This window comes from Taudactylus pleione, unplaced genomic scaffold (genome assembly GCF_031769625.1).
Source record: "Taudactylus pleione unplaced genomic scaffold, aTauple2 ptg001137l, whole genome shotgun sequence".
NCBI lineage: Eukaryota > Metazoa > Chordata > Amphibia > Anura > Myobatrachidae > Taudactylus > Taudactylus pleione.
The window spans coordinates 4,333,882-4,359,884 of NW_028285538.1; the positions used below are offsets into that span (position 1 = coordinate 4,333,882).

General features: G+C 43.8%; 1 protein-coding gene and 1 pseudogene across 2 annotated transcripts in view; both read left to right on the plus strand.

Annotated features, from left to right (window-relative positions):
• Window positions 1-26,003, plus strand: part of RIF1 (replication timing regulatory factor 1) — a 109,746-nt gene that overhangs the window by 70,807 nt on the left and 12,936 nt on the right. For both annotated transcript variants that reach the window (XM_088461990.1, XM_088461991.1), the window contains exons 22-30: window positions 4,454-4,730; window positions 6,518-6,557; window positions 6,653-6,855; window positions 7,028-7,127; window positions 7,221-7,352; window positions 10,796-10,935; window positions 11,678-11,767; window positions 11,851-11,902; window positions 12,161-14,872. In XM_088461990.1, coding sequence (XP_088318116.1) covers window positions 4,454-4,730; window positions 6,518-6,557; window positions 6,653-6,855; window positions 7,028-7,127; window positions 7,221-7,352; window positions 10,796-10,935; window positions 11,678-11,767; window positions 11,851-11,902; window positions 12,161-14,872 — 3,746 coding nt within the window. The remainder of the gene's footprint in view (window positions 1-4,453; window positions 4,731-6,517; window positions 6,558-6,652; window positions 6,856-7,027; window positions 7,128-7,220; window positions 7,353-10,795; window positions 10,936-11,677; window positions 11,768-11,850; window positions 11,903-12,160; window positions 14,873-26,003) is intronic.
• LOC148453530 (5S ribosomal RNA) lies at window positions 812-930 on the plus strand (annotated as a pseudogene).

Sequence of the window (26,003 nt, forward strand, 5' to 3'; positions counted from 1 at the left end):
CGCTACAGACCTGTGCCTGCCATTTCAGTATGCGGGCTAGGCATCGCAGCACTGCCTTAACTATTAGCAGCTCTCCTCATCTACTAAAAATGCTGATTTAGCCCCCCTCGCTTGTGTAGGAGCCATGATCACTCCTACCGTGTTATCTGCGCCGGCCACCTTCAACCACTCCGCTTTTCTTCGGTTCTACTGCGTGAGCAAGTAGCGCTGTGTTGACTGGAGTATATCAGTTGCACACACAGCGTGGTAATTCAGGAATGCATAAGGTCCAGCGACTACTACAGCGATGGGTAGCAGTATCTACCTGCACACAAGCAGTACAGCTCAGTGCACTACCTGCAGCAGGGAGTGCTTTAGCGCTGGTCTCCCACGAGACCCCTCCCTTGTTGGGAGTTCTTCAGCAATTAGGGGATGTCTGTCACTATGACAGGAGAATTCCCGGCTAAATGCGCTGTGCTGACGGGACACGGTCCCGCCATTTTGCCAGACAGTGTAATGGTTAGCGTTACTGCCTCACAGCAATGAGGTCATGGGTTCTCTTCCCACCATGGTCCTAGCTGTGTGGAGTATGCAAGCGCCGGGTGTTACCCCCTATCAGGCTTCCCTTTTGGTTCTATAACAAAGGGCGCCTGGCTTAACCTAATTGCTGACATATAAGATATATAGTATGTATAGTACTTGTACTAGTCATTGTTCTGGTGCTGGGGGCCAAAACTTATGGTTATAGCTTACCCTTAACCAGGGTTAGCACATTATTGTGGCTTATGCCACATTGGCTAGCCTTAAAAAGGGACAGTACTCTTCCCATGCGGCCTACGGCCACACCACCCTGAACACGCCCTGTCTCGTCTGATCTTGGAAGCTAAGCAGGGTCAGGCCTGGTTAGTACTTGGAGGGGAGACCGCCTGGGAATACCAGGTGCTGTAGGCTTATATAGGTGCCAGCACATATATTATAGGCTGGTTTTAAAACCTTACAGTTCTGTATAGTGCTAGCTACTGTGAATAGCTAGTTGTTAGCAGAATGGGAACTAGCCTAAACCCCTGTTGCAGGGGCCTGTTACTCAGCCGGTGCTCATTCCCGGCTAGAAGCGCTGGGCTGTCTGGACACAGTGCTGCCTTTGCAGCGCAGGGTATTACCCACTGTCAGGCTTCCCCTTGGCTCTATATCAAAGGGCGCCTAGCTTAATCTAATGGCCTGATATCATAGCCTGTGAAGGTTACCCCATGGTGTACTAGCTACTCTGCCTAAACTGAGATCGTCTTTTTGATTCCCCCTTTGAAAATAGCTAAAATAGCTCACCTGAAGCACGCACGCTCCTAACATATAAGGCAAGTACACCAGTAACAGAAGTCCCAGGATCGACACCAGTCTGTGACAGCACGCTGCTAACACATCTTGCCCCTATGCCGTAACAGAATGATGGCCACACGCGACAGTCTCCCGCGTGGAGGTAAGCCACGTGTATGTATATATAATATATTGTATTTTCTACCAGCCCTGCTTTAGATTATATACATGCTGGAGTGAATTTGTCCTTCCATGGCGTTAATTATGCTCATGTTCTATTTTAAATGTTATCGTCACCTGCTAAACTTGTATGTAGGTACACGTATGCATATGTGGATATCGCTTTTTATCCTTAACATAACATACTAGCATAATTAAAGATGCTGCGATTAGGGGCTGGACGCTCCTGATGCGGTAGTTGGTACAATAACTTCGTTTGACACTATCTCTCCCTAGGTATTGGGGGGGGGGGGGTGTTTGTGTGTGTGAATATATATTAATTTCATACTTCCACATTCATTAGGTTTACCTATTATTCCACGGATGGGTAGCCATCTGGGTTTACCAGAAGCGGTAGGCTATATCCATACCCATTATATGGTGGCTCTATAAACTAGAATCCTGTTCTGCAGCTTACATAGTGATAGTCACAATTCCCTGGGCATTGCTTCCAGTATGGACCCTATACATGTCCTGCGGTCTTCTTGTATGTACACACATGTATATAAAGATAGGTACTTTCACCCTCCGGGGTTTATAGTCCGGTTCCCTTAAGTCTATATCTACGGCGCCCCGTTCGGGGGACCTATTATCATTACAACTACAGTGGTGCACTTGTATTAATATTTCTGAATAATTGGGAAAAACCTGTTTTTTGTTTAACACTAACTGGGGTTATCACCACTGATATATCCCTTCTTACTTGGGATAACCAACGCAGTCTATGTCTAAGTACAGGTACCCTTCTCAGTATCTATTCCGGTACTCCATATTTTTGTCGCATATCTCAATAAAATGAGTCTCAAAAGGGCCCTTAGGTACAATTCATACCATGAGACATTGGGCTGCCTGCAGAACAGGCTCAAATTAGAGTCCTGTTCTATGACCTTCTTGTCTCCATTAACATTTTACTAATTTCTACCGCAATGCTCCAGACCGAAGTCCGTGCTGTGGAGCATTGGTCTAAGTCGACTGAAGCTACTCTCTATACCTAACTTGGCGGGTTGCTGTGTGATAAAAAAGGTCAGAGACATTCTACATAGCGTCCAGAGGGCTTCTGGTTGCTCACAGGTAAGAGCTTACCTCACTAATGCCTCAGAAGCTGCTCCTATTTCAGGCAACCTGATATACATAATCTCCCTTACGCAGCCTAGCTGCTGTCCTAGCAGCCATCTGCTCTTTTAATCAGTTGGCTCTACACTTTAGAGTTTCCCCGGGTGTGTGGGTGCACAGTTTGAACATTGAGATTAGCGACACTATTCTACTAGAATCTGTTGGGGTTATGGACCAAAGCGCATCTCTGGGCTAGTGCACATCTTTACATAAGTGTGACAGTCACTATGTTCCACGCAGGGGGCCTGGTTGGGTTTTCCTGTTCAGTATCTTTTGATATTTTTACCACACTGATAGGTACCGGACGGGTACTTTCATGGTTGTCCTGCTGCCCTGGCCTTGCTGTGTGGGATGCTTCCCTATATTGGTAGCTCTCCCTGGGTGAGGTTACATTTTATGCTCCTTTACTGCTAAGTTCCTGGTTGTGTTCACTCTGTTCAGGGCCGGCAGTTAGTACTGACTACGCACTCCCATCAGGTTGGACGCTGTCTTTTTATCCCTGTTTTCAGTATGGGTTGTACTGCTGTCTGACCCTCTGAAAGGAATTCTAGTCTCCATCCTCTCATATTCGCCTCTGCCTCATGCCCCGCGGGATCTCCGCTCGTTGGAGACTTCTATGGTCTAACCTTTCTGCTGGTTCACAACTTTGTTGTAGTTTGACCTCAAGGATTGTTCAGGGCGACTGTTCGATCTTATCTTTGACCTCCCGGCATATTATTTGTTAGGAGTCTGTGGACAGGATCAACTTTTTATCTGTTGATTTGGTATTGTCATACTTCTATCTATATGATTATGACCAGCGGTGCTGGGATTCTGCTGTCTGCAACTGTTGCAGATTCCTGTGCAGACTCTAGTACGGTTCACGAGTTCTTCTCGTTTTCTGCCCTTCTCCTATGGATTCTTGTTGGGGCTCTCTGCTACCAACTGTCTGGTTTGGTCTATTTTCAGCCGCTTCTCAACTGTGGTTGTTTTCTCGCCAGCCGTTCGGTTCCTTTTGGCTTCTGCTGTGCGTACGTTGTGGAAGTTCTTCTGTGACTGTGTCTTCTGAGTAGTAGTATTTGTCTACTGTGCTCTACGACACTTGATCCTCTGCTGGGCCTGTTGTTCTTGGCGGTCCCTGTTTCGGTTTGACCAAGGGGTCAACAAGTTCTCCGCGCTTCCCACCCAGGAAGTTGGCTTTGGGATGTCCCCACTGTCTTGATCTCCAGTGTCCCGTAGTGGATGAAGGAGAAAACAGGATTTTGGTACTTACCGATTAAATCCCTTTCTCCGATTCCACAGGGGACACTGGACGCCTGCCCAGCGCTGCGTACCTGCTGTTTTGTTTGGTCCTTATATGGTTGTGTGACTGCATGTGTTCCCTGCAGTGGGTTCCTCTGTTCTCCTTCAGTTGGTCTTGTTCCGTTCTGTGGTCTTCTCCTTCTCGTATTTTCTGTTGTCCTCCGTCTCCTCTCGGGCTCAGTTCTTAAACTGGGGCTGATGGGGCATAGAGGGGGAGGAGCCAGTCACTCTTCTAAATTATTTAAAGTGCCAGGCTCTACTCTACCACCGTCTATACCCCACTGTCTTGATCTCCAGTGTCCCCTGTGGAATCGGAGAAAGGGATTTATCGGTAAGTACCAAAATCCTGTTTTTTCCTCTTCCTGTACTCCACATGTCTCCTTTTTGGGTTTGATAGAAAATAAATGGAGGTATTGGGCGTGGTAATTGCAAAAATACTTTTTTTTGTTATGGCGTTGTGATTCTAATAAACAATTCTTTTACGTAGACTGAATATGATAAGCATTGTCAGATTGTATTCATATTCACTATAACCCTTGTGTGTTTTCAGCTCCACAAACTCCTACAGATTGGGCTAAGAAGAAGAAAGGTCCCCTGGGAAACCTGAATTCTTTCCTGAAGCTATATGTGAAATCAATTGAAGGTTTTCACATTTTGTGCTCTGATCAGAGTCAAATAGAACGCAATGCTTCAACACTGACTGCCATAGGCTCCTGTATTATAAGCACACTATCTACCTGTATCAGCCATATAAGTTTACCTTCAGTCCTAAGAACTGTCTTTACTCTGCTCACGAAGCCGGTTTCTGTGTTCTACACTAAGACAAAGTGAGTAATATGGATGAATACAATAAAGATTTTTTTTAGTCGTTTTTAATGTCTCATATTCTTCCTCAATGTCACCATGAGTTGCACAGACCTATTTTAAAATGGTTTAACCCAGGCATCATTGCACTTATTTTTAGCCTTTATTTTTTAATCCCTTCAGTATTAACTTTGAGTGGGGCTCAGCATATATCTCAAAAGTACCAAAGGCGAGTGCCACTTGTCATCAGCACTGCAGTAGTTCTTATGGGGAACCATCCCTCACCTGTTAACTGCTGGAAGGGGGCAGGGGATTATCTGGCCAGTAGGACAATGATGAAGTCCCACATCTCCCAGCAGTTGCACTACAGACAATTGCAAAAAGCCAGGCCTTGGGGGAGGGCACCAAAAGAGCATATTGGAGTATGAAAATAAAGGTTTTCTTTTCACTGTTTTGTTGTTGGCCTTTCTAGACTGTCTGTTCCTATAGGGAAGTGTGGGCTTGGGAATGAGCCTAAATTCGTTGAAGGTTCATGTTTCAGCGCTGGCAGTTTTATTTAAAAGAGGATGTATTCAGATACACAGTTTGCTCGTTTAATTTCCTATTTTTTTTTTAATGCTTTTTTTTTTCAGAATGTTACCAGCCCAAAAATAGCTCTGCTCAGGGGAGATCATTCTTATTGGTCTATGGGTTAATGCTTTAGTTTTCACTTCCAACAGGGCACAAACACACTAAAAAAGCAGTGATCGGTCAGACCGAGGACACTTGTACTGTAGCATTTGAACAAAACTGCCTAATAACTGACTTAGGTATATGTTAAGTGGAGTATAGTCCTTTTTCAAGACTTTTTTGGCAGAGAAAGTGGTTGCCTTTTCTTCTTCCTCCACTAGGGGGTACAGGGATCACTCTGATGCCAGGATTCTCCTTCTCCTGGCTACACCCAAACAGTTTCTAAATTTGAGCCAGGTGGCTGCCGGGAAGATATTTAGTAACTCATACTGTGGGGAAATATCCAATATTTCCAGTGGTGCCTCCTTTAATTCCAAGATGCTGCCTTCTTAACCTGCTATGGAGGCATTGTGCCATTAATTTATCAAGAAACAAAAAGCTCTGATTTTTTTTTTTGGGGGGGGGGGGGGTTGGGGTCCTGGTCAGACCTCCCATTGGTGTACCCTGGGCAGAACTTTGACCCGGGGAGCCTATTCTGGGCCTTCCACTGGATAGATTTGGATGAATACTTCAGAGGGGTGGCAGTTGGTCTGGAATACCTATTGGAGTAGTTGGGGTCCCGGTCGAACCTCACGGCAGAGTGCGCTGGGCAGACCTTTGACCCAGGGAGCCTGTTCTGGGTCTTCCACTGGATGGATTAGGACAACCTCACATAATAAAACTTAACTTGAAGATTTAAACCCGGGCAACGCCGTGTACTTCAGCTAGTATTTAATATATATACTAATACACACCACCATTGGCACAGGCTATAATATGTTCATGATGCACACTTTACAGGTAGTTTGTGTGATTACCGCATAGAGCAAAGTCAAGCGCTAGGCACCGTTATATAAACTAACATGGCATTGCAAACAAGTTGGTATAGCATCAGCATACCCTGGAAATAAACTGTCGGAAGGGAGAGTTAGTGCAATAATCTGGCAGCTAAAATATTGATAAATGCTTGTGACCTGCTACTGTGAAAAGTGACTGTAATATAACCCCAAATAGCGGATATTAATCTACCCATTTATGTATATTTTGAACATATCTGTTTATAATTTGTGTCCATTATATCTGAAACCTTTTCTCCCCACAGGGATAACTCTCCTAAAGTTTACAGTGGTCTCAGCAGTAAGGTGAGATTTATTTTCTTCTGTTTCTTTCTCTTTAATACCCTATAAAAAAAAAATGATGGATCTACCTGTGGCTTTTTTTTTTTTTTTCTCTCTAGTTGGATAAACTTCTTGGTGATGTTCTCCTCTGTCTTGGCTCTCGATATACTGGTCCTTATGACGACGACCTGCTTGACGCTGTTTCACCTCTGCTCTGCGCCATTTTTCTGCACAAGAATAAGACTTTCAGAAATCAAGCTGCACAGTTCTGGAATGGGTCCTTTGCTAAGGCTGCAACGTTGGTTTATCCAGAGGATCTAAAGTATGATATATATATATTTTTTTTATCTTATTCCACATCCCCAAAACTTCCTTGATCTAATTTTGTAAGCCAACATTACTAGTGTGTGGTTTAAGTTGTTCCTAGATTCTAATGAAAATATAAATGGCAAATATCACCACCTGTGATTAACTTTTCATTGTTTGTTTTACAGACCGGTTTTAAGTCAAGTAAAGTTAAAAACCCCACTCCTGTTGCCTGGCTTTACCTTCTCAAATGCTGCAGAAGAATCAAGTGGTCCATATTTTGATAATGTGAGCTTATTTTATTTTAAATGTAAGTTTTTAGATCCATTCCTTAAATACATCCAAAATAGAACTCTTGATTTTTTTTTTTTTTTCCTGTAGTTGGACAACTCTCAATTGGGGACGAAGATAAGTGGAATAGAAGTGAAATCCACTGGGAAGCGAGAATCCTTACTGGCCCGTGCCGAGGAGCTGAAAGAGAAGAGCACACCAACTAAATCTCCCATGGCCAAAGTAAGAAATACATTGTTTCTTCTTCTTTGTGCCCTGTGAATGAGAACGCTTATCTGTGGTAGACAAGAACAAAGACAGGCTACTTGAGTATCGATAAGCCTTGCCATATGATTTGAAGAAACTGTTGTTGGTAGAGTATGTGAGTGAATTTGTCATTTACAATTTCACAACTGATGACCGCTTTATTTTTGTTTAATTTTTTTTATTTAAGATAAAAGTTGCCTCTAAGACGGGGATGGGGAACCTTTTTTCTGCTGAGGGCCATTTTGAGATATGGATAGAGATATATCGCTCTATTATTCGTGGGCCCGGTGCAGGCCATGCCCCTTTGCATGTCGTCACATGAGGCAGGGCAGCACTCTCCGGTGATTACAGCAATGTAAGGGCAGTGGTGTGACCGTCTGAAGTGTCCTAAGGATGCTCCAGGCGGCACTGCTGCATAGATTCTGGCTGCAGGGTGCTATTCTAGGCACCCTGCTAGCCGGATGAGGCTACCAGAAAATAGAGGGCCAGACCAAATGATTCTGCGGGCCCTATACGGATTCCAGAGCAAGTGCTGACAATAATTTCTTTAAAATATGGATTTTGGGAAATTTGGACGTGCTCTGGAGGCGCTTAAAAAAAGAAATGAGCACTAACAAAAAAAACAACCTCCCAATTGAATACTAAAATCTCAAACCTGCGGGGAAAAACCAGCAGGTGTGAGATTTTTAGCAAACTCGCATGTAATTGAATATGCCCCATAGTAGTCCAATTCCTGTCTCGCCTGTATATTTTGATACACAACTACAATTTCTTAATATATGTATCCTTGTACTGCAAGGAAGACTGGCTTACACATTTGTTTATTATACTGTATGGGACTTTTGTAGCTACTATTATTATTATTATTATCCTTTTTTATGGCGCCACAAAGGTTCCGCAGCGCCTTACATAGTACATAAATGAGCACACAAGAAAAACAGTAATTAGCCGTACAATACAATGCAGGACAAGGACATGGTTTATAGACATAGCTGCATAACACAAGCAGCAGGACATAAGCAACCAAGTGTTAGGTGCTGTTGTGGAGAGTTGGGAGTAAATTATACTATACATAGGGGGAGGAGAAGCACATGAGGGACGAGGGCCCTGCTCGTGAGAGCTTACATTCTAAAGGGGAGGGGTAGATAGACAGGGGTGACACAGATGGGGTAGGTAGTGAGGAAGGAGCATGGAGCAGTGGGTTAGGATATGTGCTGCGGAATGTGTCTGTATAAGAGGACCTGATATGTCAAAATTAAGTTCTTCATTCATTTATCTGTCAAAAAATAGATTTTGAATATGTGTTATTTCTATGAGAGATGTACAAATAAAGTTGTAGCACTTTAACTATTGTTACATTTTAGCATCTAAATACATCGACAAAATTGGATATATTATGAAACTGTCCTGCCATCCTAATACAGTAGTGACTACTCTAATCCCAGCTGCTGGGTGCTATGCCATGCTCCTGTGAGTAGGTGCATCTCGCATGCTAGACCCACCCACAAATGGGTGCAGCCATGCCCAACATGCTGTGGTCCCACAGGTGGTTGCTGCACCCGGGCCCAGAATTTTGTCTTGGCAGCCCTGGAGGTGACGGGCAGAACCAGGAGGGCATAGGGCTTAGTGGTGGGGTAACAAAGCCATGGAGGAAGGTGGCTGAGAGTGGAGGAACAGGAAAGGCTGGGGAAAGCCGACTGATGAGAGAAAAAAGAGGGAACAGCAAGTGAAAAGAGGGGGAAGATAGAGATGGATAAAGCAGAGGATTATGTGGGCACTGAATATTGGTGGCGTTTGAAGTAAGAGTGTTCATGCTGTGGACGAGGTAATAAGTGAAATGAAAACTGGAGTTCAATGTTCAGAAGTACAGGTAAAAGAACAGTGCTGCTAATGTATGAGCACAGCTCCAACAGTGATATATAAATAGAGGTGTGCGAGAAGTGGGTGCAGGAATTAGTTATTAAAAGAATGATTAAGGTGGACATGTGACGCAAAGCAAAAAGACAATACAAACGAGATTTTTTTTTTTTTGTGTAGTATGAAGGGAAAAATTACAATGTACAGAGCCAATCCAGTCAGAAATGTTGTGAACAACAAAGATCAATCAATAGGAGCAGCACGCAGATAGGGGGGTACTTGCAATGTCCAAGCAGTGAGTGCAGCAAGGAGTGTCCTGGGTATTAAATATGTTGCTTGATGTCGGTCAGAAGGTGTTCTGGCTTTGAGGATGTTTTTCCTCAGTTTTCCTCCAGCTCAACTCCAGCGTAACTGCTTCTTAGTTATTAAATTGTAATTACACTTATAATCTAGCACTTTGAATCTAATGCAGCCTACGTCTTTGCACCCTTACTGATCACTAATAACGGCCTGTTTGCTATATTTGTTGAACAGGGTTCATTAAGAAGCTGTTTTCGACCTTGGTTAATCCCCTTTCAAATACTGTTGCCTTTGCAGCTTTGGTTGCAGTAAATTGTCCTTCTCTGTGCTCTGATCTGGGGGACACTGCCAACCTTGGGGTGTGGAAGGTGTTGTGAGGTTCTGGCACATTAAATTGTTTGAAGCTAAGCCTTCCCTCTACACCACCTCCTCTCAGCCAGTCGGGCTTCATCTTTTTGTTACAAACCCTTGGAATGGGTACCCGCTTTGCTAGCTAAAGGAGCAGCTTTGTGAGTTTTATCATTCTTATTACTTGCAGAGTTCCTTTTTTGTAGGATGGATTAAAGCTTGCCTTGTGGCAGTTGCAGGTTCTAGACTCCATCTTTCTTTTTTTCAAAGCAAATGGATTTCAGTTGAGGAAATTCAACGTTCTTTCAGGTTGTTGCATGTCAAACCACCTTATGTTCCACCAGTAGTGACTTGGAGACTTTAATTTGGTTCTTGGCATTGCAGAAGCCACCCTTTGAGCCTTTGATTATATGAACTTCAAGTACCTTACCTGGAAGGTGTCTTTTCTGTTCGCCATCTCTTCTGCCAGGCGAGTGTCTGAATGGGCCGCCCTCTCACATAAATCTCCATATTTGGCTTTCCACCAGGGCCAAACTGTCCTGCAAACTGGTCCCTCCTCTTCTTTTTTTTTTTTTTTTTTTTTTCTTTTTTTAAAGTGGTTTTACACTTTGTATGATAACTCTTGTTTGGACATGGATCTGGTTGAGTGTGTTTAAGCTCTGCTGTGGGCTTTGTTCAGCTTTACACTCAAGACCAATTGGGGCTGATGGCAGGTGGAGGGGCTTAACTTGGAACAAGTTTAGTTTAATGTGCCAGCTCCTCACAACGCTCTCTACAACCCAAGGTTGACAGCGTCTCCCAAATGGAGCAACAGTAACTGATTTATCTGTAATTACCAAAAATCCTTGTATGTACCAGAATCAATCTTTGTTATATGGCTCTGCACAGTAAATAAATAAACTTTTATTTCCTAGCTGAAGCTGGATTTTTCTTCGCCAAATACTAAAAAGAAGCTTTTAGAAGAGGAACAATCTGTTGACTTTGTTATTATCCCTACTGAGACAAAGGAAAGAGTTCTGACTGAACATCAGAAAGAAGTTCTTCGTACAAAAAGGTTGGTAACACGTGTGCCAAGTGCTTAGTCACTGGTTCCCAAACTCGATCCTCAAGACACCCTTACGGTCCAGGTTTTCAGGTTGTCCATAATTGAGTACAGGTGAATTAGTACCTGATTTATTTTGTTTTAACCATCTGTGTTCAACCATTGATATCCTCGAAACTTTAATTGCTAGGGTACCTTGAGGACAGTGTCTTGGAACCACTGGCTTAACTGCTTAAGGTTTTCAACGGGGATTTAAATCTACATCAAAAGTCATTTATGATGTTTGTTTTATTGAAGCTCAAAAATAATGCCTTACCTCATTGTAAGACAAATTGCTTACCACAGAAATGAATCCTGCATGTATCGAAGTATGTAGTTGTGTTGGGTCTACATTAAGGCAGGGTTTCTGAAACTCTGTCCTCAAAGCGCCCTAACAGTACAGTTGTTTTTTGTTTTTTTTAAGGCTAACCATACTTGAGCACAGATGATAAAATCAAACCGTCTGAGATTCTAATTAAGTCACCTGTGCTTAAGTATGGATATCTTTGAACTCTTGACTGTTGGGGTGCCTTGATGACCGAGTTTGGGAAACAATGCATTAAGGTGTTTGGCTCCTTGTAATGTATTTAAAAAGAAGTGAAGGAGGGGGGATTGGAGGTTTTCCTGACTACCTCAATGTTTGTTTACATTCAAAATGTGATCTGAAATTGGGCTGAACTTGGATTTAAACTTTTTATTTTTTTCTTTGTCCTAGGGTGGGCATACCCACCATGTACAACAATTTAGATGCATCCCAAGACACCAATTTGTTCACACAGTATACTCAAAGCCAGGAAAGTTCACTGTAAGTATATGGACCTTTTAAGTTCTCTTGCTTTAATTATGAAAAACATAAATCCTAACTTTTTTTTATTTTTTCTTTAATAGAGAGAAACCAGCACAAGCAGATGATCTAAGAGAAAATACTATGGAAACAAAGGTAAGTTGTTTTTTTTTTTGTTGTTTTTTTTCCACAAGTAAGGGCAGACCCCTCTTATGACATTTGCCTGACCCTGCCTCTACTTTGAAGCCGGAAAATTCCATTTTAATTGCTCATTTTGGAAGTGCTGTGTGGCCTAAAGTTTACATACGATTGTAATCAGCTAGATGGGTGTAATCCAACCTCTTAAGGCTTCAGTTTGGTCTCTTATAAGTGCATTGGTCTTAATTTTTTATCTTTCTTATCCCTTTTGTGTAGGTAGAAATTACTGAGAAAACAGAAGAGAAGGTTCCGGTCTTAGAAATTCTTGATGCAGAAATTTTAGAGGTCAAAGTTGAAGACCCCAAATCCCTAGATGATTCCGCCAACATAAATACCTCTAAAGAAGCTCAGAATATGTCAAATGTCAGCAATGGCTCTACCTCTTCCGATATGGTCTCAGGAACGCCTCCCCCACCTACAAGCAGAAGGCAGTCGTTCATTACCTTAGAAAAGTTTGACAGTTCAGCCAATCGCTCTTTTAGCCCCTTGTCTAAATCAAATTTTGCAAAAGAAGTTATTTTAGTGCCCGACAGCCAAGAAGCTATGGATACAACAGAAAATGGCAGTGAAAACATAGAGAGCACAGCAATACTTTCCCAAATGACAACAAAATCATTTGAGAAGGAGGTTTCAAAACCAGTATCCAAAAGACGGTCAAGAGCTCCACGTGTTGCTGAAGACACAGAAAACAAACTTTGTGTATCTGAAGAGCCCAATCGGGAATGTACAAATGATTATGTGACGAATGCCAGTGAGGAGATGGAGGAAATTGACTTTGTTCCAGATTCTCAGTCTCAATTAGAAAGAAAGGTTGAGGAACAGGATAAAGAAAACTCTGTTGTTCAGAGTACAGTAGACACCAAGGAAAATACTCCACCAGAGATTGTCAACCAGGCTCGAAATAAAGTCTCTCAAGTACCACAGAAGGTGCCTGCTAGTCAAGTCTTGAGGCGTTCTTCAAGAAGGCAATCAGAAATATTAGAAAGTGTTAAAAGTGAATCTGAGACAGAGAAACGAGGCTTCACAAAGGAGGAACAAAAATCTGTCACAAAGAAAATTCTACCATCTAAGGAGACCCCAAGCAGGCAACAAAGTGAAACACTTGTTAAAAATCAGGTTGAAGATAATCAGGATCTTGTGAAGAAACCTCAAGAGGAGGATACTAAGAAAATAGGGAAGAATGGAAATCAAGCAGAGGAACTTCCAGACTCTAATTCTAGTAAGGAGACATCAAGCATTAAACCTAGATATCAAACCAGACGGTCTTCAACTTCTCTGTCCCAGGTATGCTTGCTTGCAGAGTCTGATAAATCTGAAACTCCTGAACTAACCAGCAGAAGAAAGCGTAAAGGTTGTTCTAAAAGTGTGGAGAAACTTGAAAAGGGTGACAAGTCAGAGAGTCTTCAGGAGCATCTGTCTGAATCTCAGTCTGACACGGAGCACTGTGTGAAGACCTTTGAAAGTGCTTCCACCATTGCAGAAATAGATGGCACTCAGTCAGAAGTAGATAATAAAACCTATACAATAATTGCACATACTCAATCGGATTCAAAGAATCTATCATTAGAACCTAATGGAAATACTGAACTAGAGCCTAAACAAAGTACAGTCGAGATCAACAAAACTTATGACATTTCCAAAATGTCCACTGAGGTTAATGGCACGTTCCAAAGCTTAATGACTGAGCCCACTGCTGGTGACTTTTCAACTGCTGTTTCAGATGTATTTCAAAATTCAAATCCTCAAAGTAGCTTACAGTTACTCGATTGTCCCCATAAAAAAAGCAAACGCATCAGAAGGTCAAAGCTTTGCGATTGCTGTGCATCTAATAAACAAGAAAACTCCTTCAAGGATTTAAGATCTGAAGAAGTTGATAGTAAAGAACAGAAAATGCTAATGTCTGCTGACATGCAGTTTAATTATACTTTTTCTGGGCCATGTGCCATCAGCACACCACTAGCCAGCGGGCAGGGATTTTTCAAGCCCTCTGCTAGCGAGATAAGGTCAGACACAGAGTCCGAGCAAGAACAAACCATTGCTCCGTTAAGTGAGAGTATCAGTGAAGTGGGGGAACAAACCCAAGTTTTTGTACAAACAAAAACAGTCGAAGTCTTGGATACCTCAAAAGAACTTGATGAAACTGTAGTGGCAGAGAGTCCAAAAGAAATTAGAGCAGAGGGTGTCACTTTTGAGGTAAAACATGTGGAAGAGGTTTGTGCAGAAGGTGAACAAATAAAAGTTGAAGATCTAGAACGGGACACCACTGATTACAACACCTTGACAGTACAGATAACTGAAGTGTCGGCAAGTAACCTAGTGGATGAAAAAGAGGAGGACTTGGAAAATGCTCAAAGTGTTGTATCAGATGAGGAGGAGGATGTTAATATAGGTGAAAAAAATGACATTCGTGCAGAACCAAACCATTGTATTACAGACCATATTGAAATTAAGGACATCGCTTCAGAAGTTGCTGAAGAAAACATTGAAGTCAATAAGCAACCGGATGAAGAAATAAAGATTTCATCAGATGAAGACACAGCAGTGAATGTAGCTGAAGAAAACACAAAGTTGGGGACGGAGAATTCTCAAAGCACATGTGCAGACAAAATTGAGTCGGACACACTTCAGGCTACTGTGACAGTGACTATATTGCCTGATGGTGCAAAGGCTGAGGAAGAACTTCCTACAGCCACAGAAAAAAGTGCCACTCCAAGAATGCCTGAGAATATGGTATTGGAGAACCTAAGTGATGGAATGTCCAACATTGATTCTCCACCAAAAATGAAAGGATTGACTTTTATGGTCATGGCTAACGACAGCCCTAGTGGAAGCTTCAGCTGGTCCCCATCTGCATCACCCTCAACCAGTATTCTTAAGAAAGGGCTAAAGAGACAACAGGAAGTTGATTCCCCATCTCCAGTTAACAAGGTAATTTTAAGTTTTGGGTTTTTTTAGTCTCTTGATCGTGTAATCTGATTTGTAAATCTTTTTGAATGAGATTGTTTTTAGGTATTTTTCCATATGAATGTAATATAGTGGCACAGTAAGTAAGGGGTCACACTGATCAGATAAGAGTCCTTTCCTCTGGATCGCTTATCTGATCTGCAGATATATCTTAAAGCTGGGTACACACTTAAGACATTGCAGCCGACCGGGTGGCTGTTTAGGTATGTAAGATATACACACTTACCGGCTGCTCGATATCTCAGGCTAGACATCACAACTGGACGGTCACTGATGCACTGATATATCTGCATGTTATGTCGGCTGTGCTGCAGGGCCGACCTGACAGGTCTGTGATCGATGTTGTTCAGACATATCTGGTTAACACGCTATCCACTACAGATATGTCCGATCAAACAATATATCTAGTAGTGTGTACCCAGCATTAAGACTTGAAGTACAACATACTTTTGTTAATGTAGAAAAAAAATCTCAATAGACTACAAAAATATATGGGAATCTGACATAAAATGGAATGGAAGTCAAAATATAAGTCACTAGTCCGCACAAGTTCAATATAATTTTGGAATAGTAATTATAGATATGCAGTATTCAAAAGATACATAGAAAAACCTACATTTAGGTCTATCCCAACTGTAATATTCATTGGATGACTCCAGGTTGGTGGTGCACCCACAAAATTTGTGTAGAACACATAAAAAGGGGTTTAGAGATATTTCTATGCGGAGAGCGTAGAAGTATATCCAAAAAAAGACAAAGAAGCCTAGGGCGGGGCACCCTTGAAAAGAAACCATATAAGCAATATAAACAGTCTGTAAGTGATATGGTGAAAAGTTAAAACTTAAGAGAGAGTCTTATTTTAGGTAAGAATAACGTTAACATTAATTGCAATGTATAACAAATGATAAATGACAAAATGAACACCCACAAAGGGTGTATGAGAGAGAAGAGAAAAAATAATTGTTAACCAGGATCAAAGAACAAATAAAGACCTTGTATATAAAGCAATCAGTGGTTGCAAAGACACGTAATAAATAAATATATTATATATATATATATATATATATATATATAAATAATGTGTGTGTTATCACTGTCAATACACAGAAAAAATTAACTTGGTGTCAGTAGATGTTCAAATTAGCAACCAGATGCATATAATTTTGACAAGGTAATAGGCGAATATATAAGAAGGACCTCAAAGCTCTAATTCACAATTGAAAATTCACAAAGAAACTAGACAGACCACCTCAAAAAATTGAGTACGATTGTAGTGATTCAATACTTCTTAATAGGGGAACCTAAATAAGTGTAGGTACCCTAAATTGTATGCAGCCTGGTGAGCTATGTCTAGCAAGATCAGAGCACAAGTAAGATAATGTAGCTGAGAAACTTCATTCAATAGTTATCGTTCGTCATATGAGACAAATAACACACATAGCCACCTTTCTAATCAGTACTTGGGTTCTGAATGTGGGTGTTGTGACTTATGCCACATCCATAAAATAGAGTAAAAAAGAAATATATTCGAGTTATAGGTACAATGCAAGTAAGTAATTATAAAGTGTCAATGAACATATAAAGTCAGCATACAAAAAATGAATCTGTCACCTGAATGGAGAATGGAATTAGTGAAATCACATGAGGTCCCAGCAATGACTTTGCTAGTTTAGGTACACGCGCGTCCTTTCCAGTGCTCACAGCAGCAGGACCTCACACGCATCTCACTGCAGCCCTACAGAATAGACTCTACATACAGGTACTTTCTATCGCTCCTATAGCGCTCTCTCATCTGAGTCCCCTAGTGCTTGACTCCCAGTCAATGTCCAGTGGTATCAGGGAAGAGACGCAGCTACTACACGTTACTGTCACTCTCTCATTCCCTATTTGATCCAGATAGGGGATAGCAGAAGTGACTCTGCGTCCATCCATTCCAGATCTTACTTCATTCCTATTTCTATTTCTCCTTCATCCACTAGGGGACACTGGAGTTCAAGACAGTGGGGTATAGACGGTGGTAGAGCAGAGCCTGGCACTTTAAATAATTTAAAAGTGTGACTGGCTCCTCCCCTCTATGCCCCATCAACCCTAGTTTTTAGAATGTGCCCGAGAGAGCCGGTCGCACATCTGGCTGTCTCCAGCCTTTTTCATATTTTTTATATTTTTTACTAAACAAGCATTGAGGACAGGCAGACTGCTTGCTGTGACAGTCTGCCTGCTACGGGGGAGCCGCCGGGAGGGCACCACACGGCTACTGCAGCCTGTGTCCGGTGGCCCTGAGGAGGGGGCACCAGCAGATGGAGTCATCGGACCCTGCGAGGACCCGCCACTGCTGACACCGGCATGTGTCCGGGTTCCTCGCCGCCCCCTCAGCCCAGAATCCCGGCCGCAGCAGCCCGTAAGTATATCCCACCACTCCTGACTTGCTGGAGTGGTGGGCGAAAATGCTGGGCTCAGGACAGCGCGCGCTGCGCGACTGCTACACAGCCTCCTTCCCCCTGCAAGGAAAACTGGCAGTGTCGGAGCTGCTGATGAGACTCGCTGCTGCACTCGGCAGTCAGCGTCCGGGTCTCTGGCCTAGCCACGATTCCCCCTCCTATTTAAATGAGGGGATGGATAAAGAGGCCCCTCAACGTTGGTGACAGCGCGGTGCTAGCCGCATTTGTCACTGAAGACGCCTGCTCCTCACTCCTATATGCAAGGAGGGAGACTGCCGCGTCCCACTACTCCCATAACGGGAGTCTGCAGCCCCGCTATTATAGCCCTGCATAACGGGGCTGGGGCGGGGCTTAAGGAGCCGCTCAACGCGGCTCTAAGTTGCCGCGCTGGTGCTTGTATGAAAGCACCGGCGCTGGCTTATGCTCATAGCCGCTGGAGAGCGTGGTACAGCGCTCTCAGCGGTTGGTTGCTGTGCCGGTGCTTGTTTGAAGAAGCACCGACGCTGGCTCTCACAGCGCTATGCCTGCCTAGGTAACATAGCGCTAGTAGTGCAGAGTCCCCGTTAGCGAGACGGGGGTGATTTACCGCCATTAATGTGGCGTTGGGGGCGGGGCTTCGCTATGACCCGGCCAAGGCCAAAACGCTGGGCTCAAGGACAGCGCGTTAGAGCTAATAAGCACAGCTGCGCCTTTGTACGGGCTCCCCCCTCAGTAGTCTGCACAGCAGCAGCATCCCTGAGGTTAGTAAGCGGCTCACTGTAATAATGCCGCTTCCCTGTACAACGCTCTGGAACATCCTGCCTGAGCAATGACAGCAGTCAGTTCCAACACAGGTGGGCAAGCGCTGACTTCCCCCCCCTGCTCAGGAGAGAGGCTGGAAGACAGGACCTGCCATAGCTGAAATCGGCAGAGTCCGGGTCTCCTGCCCCTTCCCCAGCATGGTTGTTAGTAGGCTGACAGCGGTGAGGTCTGTATGCTGCGTTGTTACAGGGAAGTGCGGGCGCTGTTGCAGTGCTTGTACAGGGAGGAGGCTTTCCGGTGGCGCGCACTCCACGCGCTACAGACCTGCGCCCTCCATTTCAGTATGCGGGCTAGGCATAATGCAGCACTGCCTTAGCGATTAGCAGCTCTCTTCTATTAACAGGAGGAGACACTGCGTTACGCAGCTCCTGGCTGTGCTGAGCAACTTTACATGCCCGCTCCTCCAAATGCTGATTTAGCCCCCCTCGCTTGTGTAGGAGCCATGATCGCTCCTCCCGTGTTATCGGCACCGGCTGGACCTTCAACTACTCCGCTTTTATGCGGTTCTACTGCGGGGGCAAGTAGCGCTGTGTTGACTGGAGTATATCAGTGGCTCACACAGCGTGGTAATTCAGGAATGCATACGGTCCAGCGACTACAACAGCGGCCCTGCTTCCCTCTTATGGGCAGCAGTATCTACCTGCACACAAGCAGTATAGCTCAGTGCACTACCTGCAGCAGGCAGTGATTTAGCACTGGTCTCCTTCGAGACCCCTCCCTTTTTGGGAGTGCTTCAGTAAATAATAAGGGATGTCCGTCACTGTATGACAGGAGTATTCCCAGCTAAATACGCTGTGCTGACGGGACACGGTCCTGCCATTTTGCCAGACAGTGTAGTGGTTAGCGTTGCTGCCTCGCAGCAGTGAGGTCGTGGGATCTCTTCCCACCGTGGTCCTAGCTGTGTGGAGTTTGCAAGCACCGGGTGTTACCTCCTGTCATGGCTTCCCCTTGGTTCTATAACAAAGGGCGCCTGGCTTAACCTAATTAAAGATATATAGTATGTATAGTACTTGTACTAGTCATTGTTCTGGTTGCTGGGGCCAAAACTTATGGTTATAGCTTACCCGTAACCAGGGTTAGCACATTATTGCGTCCCATCCCCAGGCTTATGCCTCATAACCCTGAACACGCTCTATCTCGTCTGATTTTGGAAGCTAAGCAGGGTCAGGCCTGGTTAGTACTTGGATGGGAGACCGCCTGGGAATACCAGGTGCTGTAGGCTAATATAGGTGCCAGCACATATACTACATTATAGGCTGGTTTTAAAACCTTCCAGTTCTGTATAGTGCTAGCTACTGTGCATTGCTAGTTAGCAGAATGGGAACTAGCCTAAACCCCTGTTTGCACTATAACACCGCGTTATTCGATTCTGAGAGGGGCCAGTTACTCAGCCGGTGCACATTCCCGGCTAGAGGCGCTGGGCTGACGGGACACGGTGCCGCCATTGCAGCGCAGGGTAATACCCACTGTCGGGCTTTCCCTTGGCTTTATAACAAAGGGCGCCTAGCTTAATCTAATGGCCTGATATTATAGCCTGTGGTGGTTACCCCATGGTGTACTAGCTACTCTGCCTAAACTGAGATTTTTGATTCCCTCTTCGAAAAACGGGTTAATCTGGAGCTAAAATAGCTCACCTGAAGCACGCACGCTCCTAACATATAAGGCGAGTACACCAGTAACAGAAGTCCCAGGAACGACACCAGTGTGGGACAGCACGCTGCTAACACATCTTGCCTCTATGCCATAACAGAATGACGGCCACACGCGACACATGAGCAGCCTCCCAGCGTGGAGGTAGGCCACGGTATATATATGTGTGTATGTGTATATATATGTATATATTGTATTTTATACCAGCCCTGCTTTAGAATATATACATGCTGGAGTGAATTTGTCCTTCCATGGCGCTAATTATGCTCATGTTCTATTTTAAATATTATCGTCACCTACTAAACTTGTATGTAGGTACACGTATGCATATGTGGATATCGCTTCTTATCCTTACCATAACATACTAGCATAATTAAAGATGCTGCGATTGGAGGCTGGACGCTCCTGATGTGGTAGTTGGTTCAATTGTTGGTACAGTTGTACGCTTTACACTATCTCTCCCTAGGTATTGGGTTGTGTGTATGAGTATATAATGTTTATACTTCCACATTTATTACGTTAACCTATTATTCCACGGATGCGTAGCCGTCTGGGTTTACCAGAAGCTGTAGGCTATATCCATACCTATTATATGGTGGTTCTATAAACTAGAGTCATGTTCTGCAGCTTACATAGTGATAGTCACAATTCCCTGGGCATTGCTTCCAGTATGGACCCTACACATGTCCTGGGGCGGCGCCCCATTCGGGGGATCTATTATCATTACAACTACAGTGGTGCACTTGTATTAATATTTCCGAATAGTTGAAAAAAAAAAAAAACAACTGTTTTTTGTTTAACCCTAACTGGGGTTATCACCACTGCTATATCCCTTCTTACTTGAGATAACCAACGCAGTCTAAGTACAGGTACCCTTCTCAGTATCTATTCCGGTACTCCATATTTTTGTCGCATATCTCAATAAAATGAGTCTCAAAAGGGCCCTTAGGTACAATTCATACCATGAGGCCTTGGGCTGCCCACAGAACAAGCTCAATTTAGAGTCCTGTTCTACGACCTTCTTGTCTCCACTAACATTTTATTAGTTTCCACAGTAATTTCTACTGCACTTCTCCAGACTAAGGTCCGTGCTGTGGAGCATTGGTCTTAGCCCACTGAAGCTACTCTTTATACCTAACGTGGCGGGTTGCTGTGTGATAAAAAAAGGTCAGTGACATTCTACATAGCGTCCAGAGGGCTTCTGGTCGCTCACAGGTAAGAGCTTACCTCACTAATGCCTAGGAAGATGCTCCTATTTCATGCAACCTGACATACATAACGTTAATTTCCCTTACGGAGCCTAGCGGCTGTCCTAGCAGCCCTCTGCTCTTTAAATCAGTTGGCTCTACACTTTAGAGTTTCCCTGGTGTGTGGGTGCATAGTTGGTACATTGAGATTAGCGACACTATTCTACTAGAATCTGTGTTATGGACCAAAGCGCATCTCTGGGCTAGTGCACATCTTTACATAAGTGTGACAGTCACTATGTTCCATGCAGGGGGCCTGGTTGGGTTTTTCCTGTTCAGTATCTGTTGATATTTTATCACACTAATAGGTACCTGACGGGTACTTTCATGGTTGTCCTGCTGCCCTGGCCTTGCTGTGTGGGATGCTTCCCTATATTGGTAGCTCTCCTTGGGTGGGGTTACATTCGTGCTCCTTTACTGCTAAGTTCCTGGTTGTTTTCACACTATGTTCGGGCCGGCAGTTGGTACTGACTACGCACTTCCATCAGGTTGGAAGTTGTCTTTTTATCCCTGTTTTCAGTATGGGTTATACTGCTGTTTGACCCTCTGAAAGGAATTGTAGTCTCCATCCTCTCGTATTCGCCTCTGCCTCATGTCCCGTGGGATCTCCACTCGTTGGAGACTTCTGTGGTATAACCTTTCCGCTGGTTCACAACTTTGTTGCAGTGGGACCTCAAGGATCGTTCAAAGCGATTGTTCGGTCTTGTCTTTGACCTCCCAGCATACTCTTTATTGGGAGTCTGTGGACAGGATCAACTTTGTATCTGTTGATTGCTATTGTCATACTTCTATCTATATGATTATGACCAGAGGTGCTGGGATTCTGCTGTCTGCAGCTGTTGCAGTTTCCTGTGCAGACTCTAGTACGATTCACGAGTTCTTCTCGTTTTCTGCCCTTCTCCTATGGATTCTTGTTGGGGGTCTCTCCTACCAGCTGTCTGGTTTGGTCTATTTTCAGCCGCTTCTCAACTGTGATTGTTTTCTCGCCAGCCGTTCTGTTCATTTTGGCTTCCGCTGTGCGTACGTTGTGGAAGTTCTTCTGTGACTGTCTTCTGAGGAGTAGTGTTTGTCTACTGTGCTTTACGACACTTGATCCTCTGCCTCTGCTGGGCCTATTGTTCTTGGCAGTCCCTATTTCGGTTTGGCCGAGGGGTCAGCAAGTTCTCCGCGCTTCCCACCCAGGAGGTTGGCTTTGGGACGTCCCCACTGTCTTGAACTCCAGTGTCCCCTAGTGGATGAAGGAGAAAACAGGTTTTTGGTACTTACCGATAAATCCCTTTCTCCGATTCCACAGGGGACACTGGACGCCCGCCCAGCGCTGCATACCTGACGTTTTGTTGGGTTCATTCTATGGTTGTGTGACTGCATGGTTCCCTGTTATGGGTTCCACTGTTCTCATTCAGTCGGTCTTGTTCCGTTCTGTGGTCTTCTCCTCGTTTTCTTTTCTCTTGTCCTCCGTCTCCTCTCGGGCTCAGTTCTCAAACTGGGGTTGATGGGGCATAGAGGGGGAGGAGCCAGTCACACTTTTAAATTATTTAAAGTGCCAGGCTCTGCTCTACCACCGTCTATACCCCACTGTCTTGAACTCCAGTGTCCCCTGTGGAATCGGAGAAAGGGATTTATCGGTAAGTACCAAAATCCTGTTTTTTGATATTTGGTACCCATACATAATAACTTAGTAGGATTGTGATTTTTATGTCACATAAGCTGTATACACACACAATGAATGAGTTAATGAACGATTTCAGTAAACTATTTTCTACCTTGAAAAAATGAACTAAAATCGTTTACTAAAGTTGTTAATTTACTATGTTCATTTAAATGTAATGAACGATTTTTATGAACTAAACGATTTTTGCATATTAACTTAATGAAAATCGTTGAGTTGACAAGTCTGACTGAACTGCAAACGTGAACGTGCATGAACAATAATCGTTCATCGTTTGACTCAGAAAGTGAACGATTTTTTTTAAACGATAATCGTTCAAAAAATCGTGTGTGTGTATGCACCTATATGAATGAATGTAGAACTGTGACAAAGTGTACCTAAAGTAGCAAAGTCATTGCTGGGACCTCATGTGATTTCACTAATTCCATTCTCCATTCAGGTGACAGATTCATTTTTTGTATGCTGACTTTATAATTACTTACCTGCATTGTACCTATAACTCGTATATTTCTTTTTGACTCTATATTTTATGGACGTGGCATATGTCACAACACCCACATTCAGAACCCAAGTACTGATTAGAAAGGTGGCTATATGTGTTATTTGTCTCATACGACGAACGAATGAAGTTTCTCAGCTACGTTATCTTACTTGTGCTCTGATCTTGCTAGACAATTGTACTCTATTTTTTGAGGTGGTCTGTCTAGTTTCTTTGTGAATTTTCAATAGTGAATTAGAGATTTGAAGTCCTTCTTATATATTTCGCCTATTATTTTGTCAAAATTATATGCATCTGGTTGCTAATTTATTTTTTTTTCAATATGTTTATTGGTAGATTTTTTGTTGTTATTTATGCTTCCAAAAAAGAAACAATTTGTGAGAAGAACCACATACATTCGGTATCATAGTTTGAAATATACATCACACATAACAAGTGCTAGATATAGAAATAAAGCCACACCTTAACAGCAATAATCAAGAGGGGGGGGGGGGATTTGGGGGAGAGCTGGTGGCTCTCAATTAGAAATATATACGTGCTCCTGAAGGAACAGCCCCTTTACAGAGAGGAAGAAAAGAGAAAATATAGGTAAATAATCAGAGCTCAATCCGCAATACTTAAATATGTACTAGAAGACTTAAATTCCAACCATGGGTGCCATGTAGAAATAAACTCCTGATATCTTTCCGGGCCCATTCGGAGATCTTCCATGGACATATACAGGTCTATACGGGTGAACCACTCCTTAAGCGTGGGAGGAGAAGTTGAACGCCAATGCATCGGGATCACAGCTTTGGCAGCACTATTAAGAAACTTTAACAGGGACTTTTGATAGATTGAAATAGGGCCAGGGAATAAATTGAGAAGCCAGAAGGAGGAATCAGAGGGGGTATCTGCACCCACTATAGTCAAGGTAATAGAAATCACCTGATTCCAAAAGGGATGTAATAGACTGCAGTCCCACCAGATGTGTAGTGGGGAGCCTGTCTCCATGTCACACCTCCAAAATTTATCCGATAGCCCCGGAATCATTTTTACTAACGTGAGAGGGCATCGGTACCACCGGGACAATACCTTACATTGTGTCTCAATCACAGAGTAGCTAACTGAGCTAGCAAACGGAGCTTGAAAAACTTTGCTACAATCACTCTCCTCCAAATCAAGGTGTAGGTCTCGCTCCCAATCCTTAGCGTATTTGGGAAGAGTAGGGAACAAATGTTCAATCAAAAGTGCGTAACCCCGGGAGCGAAAATGCGCCGGACGCAAAGGCGTCAGGCACAAATCCTCAAAGGGAGTCAAAGATCTAGATCCCGCCGTGCGAACATCGTTCCTTTGCAGAAAGTGCTTCAATTGGAGATATCTCCAGATCTCAGCCGGAGGGAGCCCCCATGTAGCCTGTAGAGCGGAGAAGGAGAGCACCACTCTCCCCTCGATCAGCTGGCCAACTCGCTGCACTCCTTGACGTTTCCAAAAAGCAAATGCACTGCCGGCAACACCCGGAGAGAAATCAGGGTTACTGAAGAGGGGAGTCAAGGGGGGATAGAGTAGACGACACGCACGTTAGTTTGCGTAATCTATTCCATCGGGCTAATGTGGGGCCAATAGTGGGTTGAGAGATAACTCGGATCCTGGATCTCCAGGGGTATTGCGCAATGGGAAGAGAATGACTCTCAAGGTGAACCCACTGTTTGGCGTCAGTTGTCCAAGACCACTCCATTATCCTACCCAACACTATGGCGTTATAGTATACTGAAAAATGAGGTAGCTGAAGGCCTCCCATATGTCTGCGTCTGAAGAGAACTGCATGTTGAAACCTAGGTCTGCTGTTTCCCCATACAAAGTCTCTGACGACATTATGTAGCTCTTGGGACCATGACTTGGGGATATGTATAGGCAAGGCTTGTAGGAAAAACAGAACTCTAGGGAGCACATTCATTTTTATTACACTATTTCTACCAAACCATGAGAGCAGCTTGGTACGCCAGTCCCTAAGATCCGAGCAGAGTGTAAGGAGCAATCGTTTAAAATTGACATCAAATAGACAAGAAGAATCAGTATGTAGCGTAACTCCAAGGTACTTGAGACTAGTGGCATGCCATGTAAAGGGGAAAGCATGTTTGAGCCCTGCGATAGTGTGAGGGTGCCGACACATTCACCGCCATAGATTTAGAAAAGTTTATTTTAAAATTGGAGAGGGAACCAAAGTGATGAAACTCGGCCATCAGGTTAGGGATTGAGATGACAGGGTTAGATAAGAACGCCAGTAGGTCATCTGCAAACAGAGCTAATTTATAGTCCGTATCACCCACCTTCAATCCTGTGATGTTAGGATTAAGTCTGATGGTACACGCGAGAGCCTCTATACATAAAATAAAAATGATCGGAGAAAGGGGGCATTCCTGTCTAGTGCCATTACTGATCTGAACCGGGTCCGAAAGGGTACCATTAATCTAAATCCGAGCAGAAGGGAAACGATATAGTGCTAATATTCGTTGGAGACTCGCAGGACCCAGACCCAAGTGTCGCAAAACCCCTTCCATAAATATCCAGCTAATTCTATCGAATGTCTTCTCGGCATCTGTTGAAAGCATCACCACAGGAACAGGACCACCTGAGGCCAGATGGATAAGATCTATAGCTTTAGTGGTGTTGTCCCGTGCTTCCCTCCCTGGTACAAAACCTACTTGGTCCGAGTGTATTAAGTTAGGGAGCAACTCCTTGATTCTATTAGCAATAAGTTTTGCAAACAATTTCACGTCGGTATTGAGGAGGGAGGTGGGACGGTAGCTTG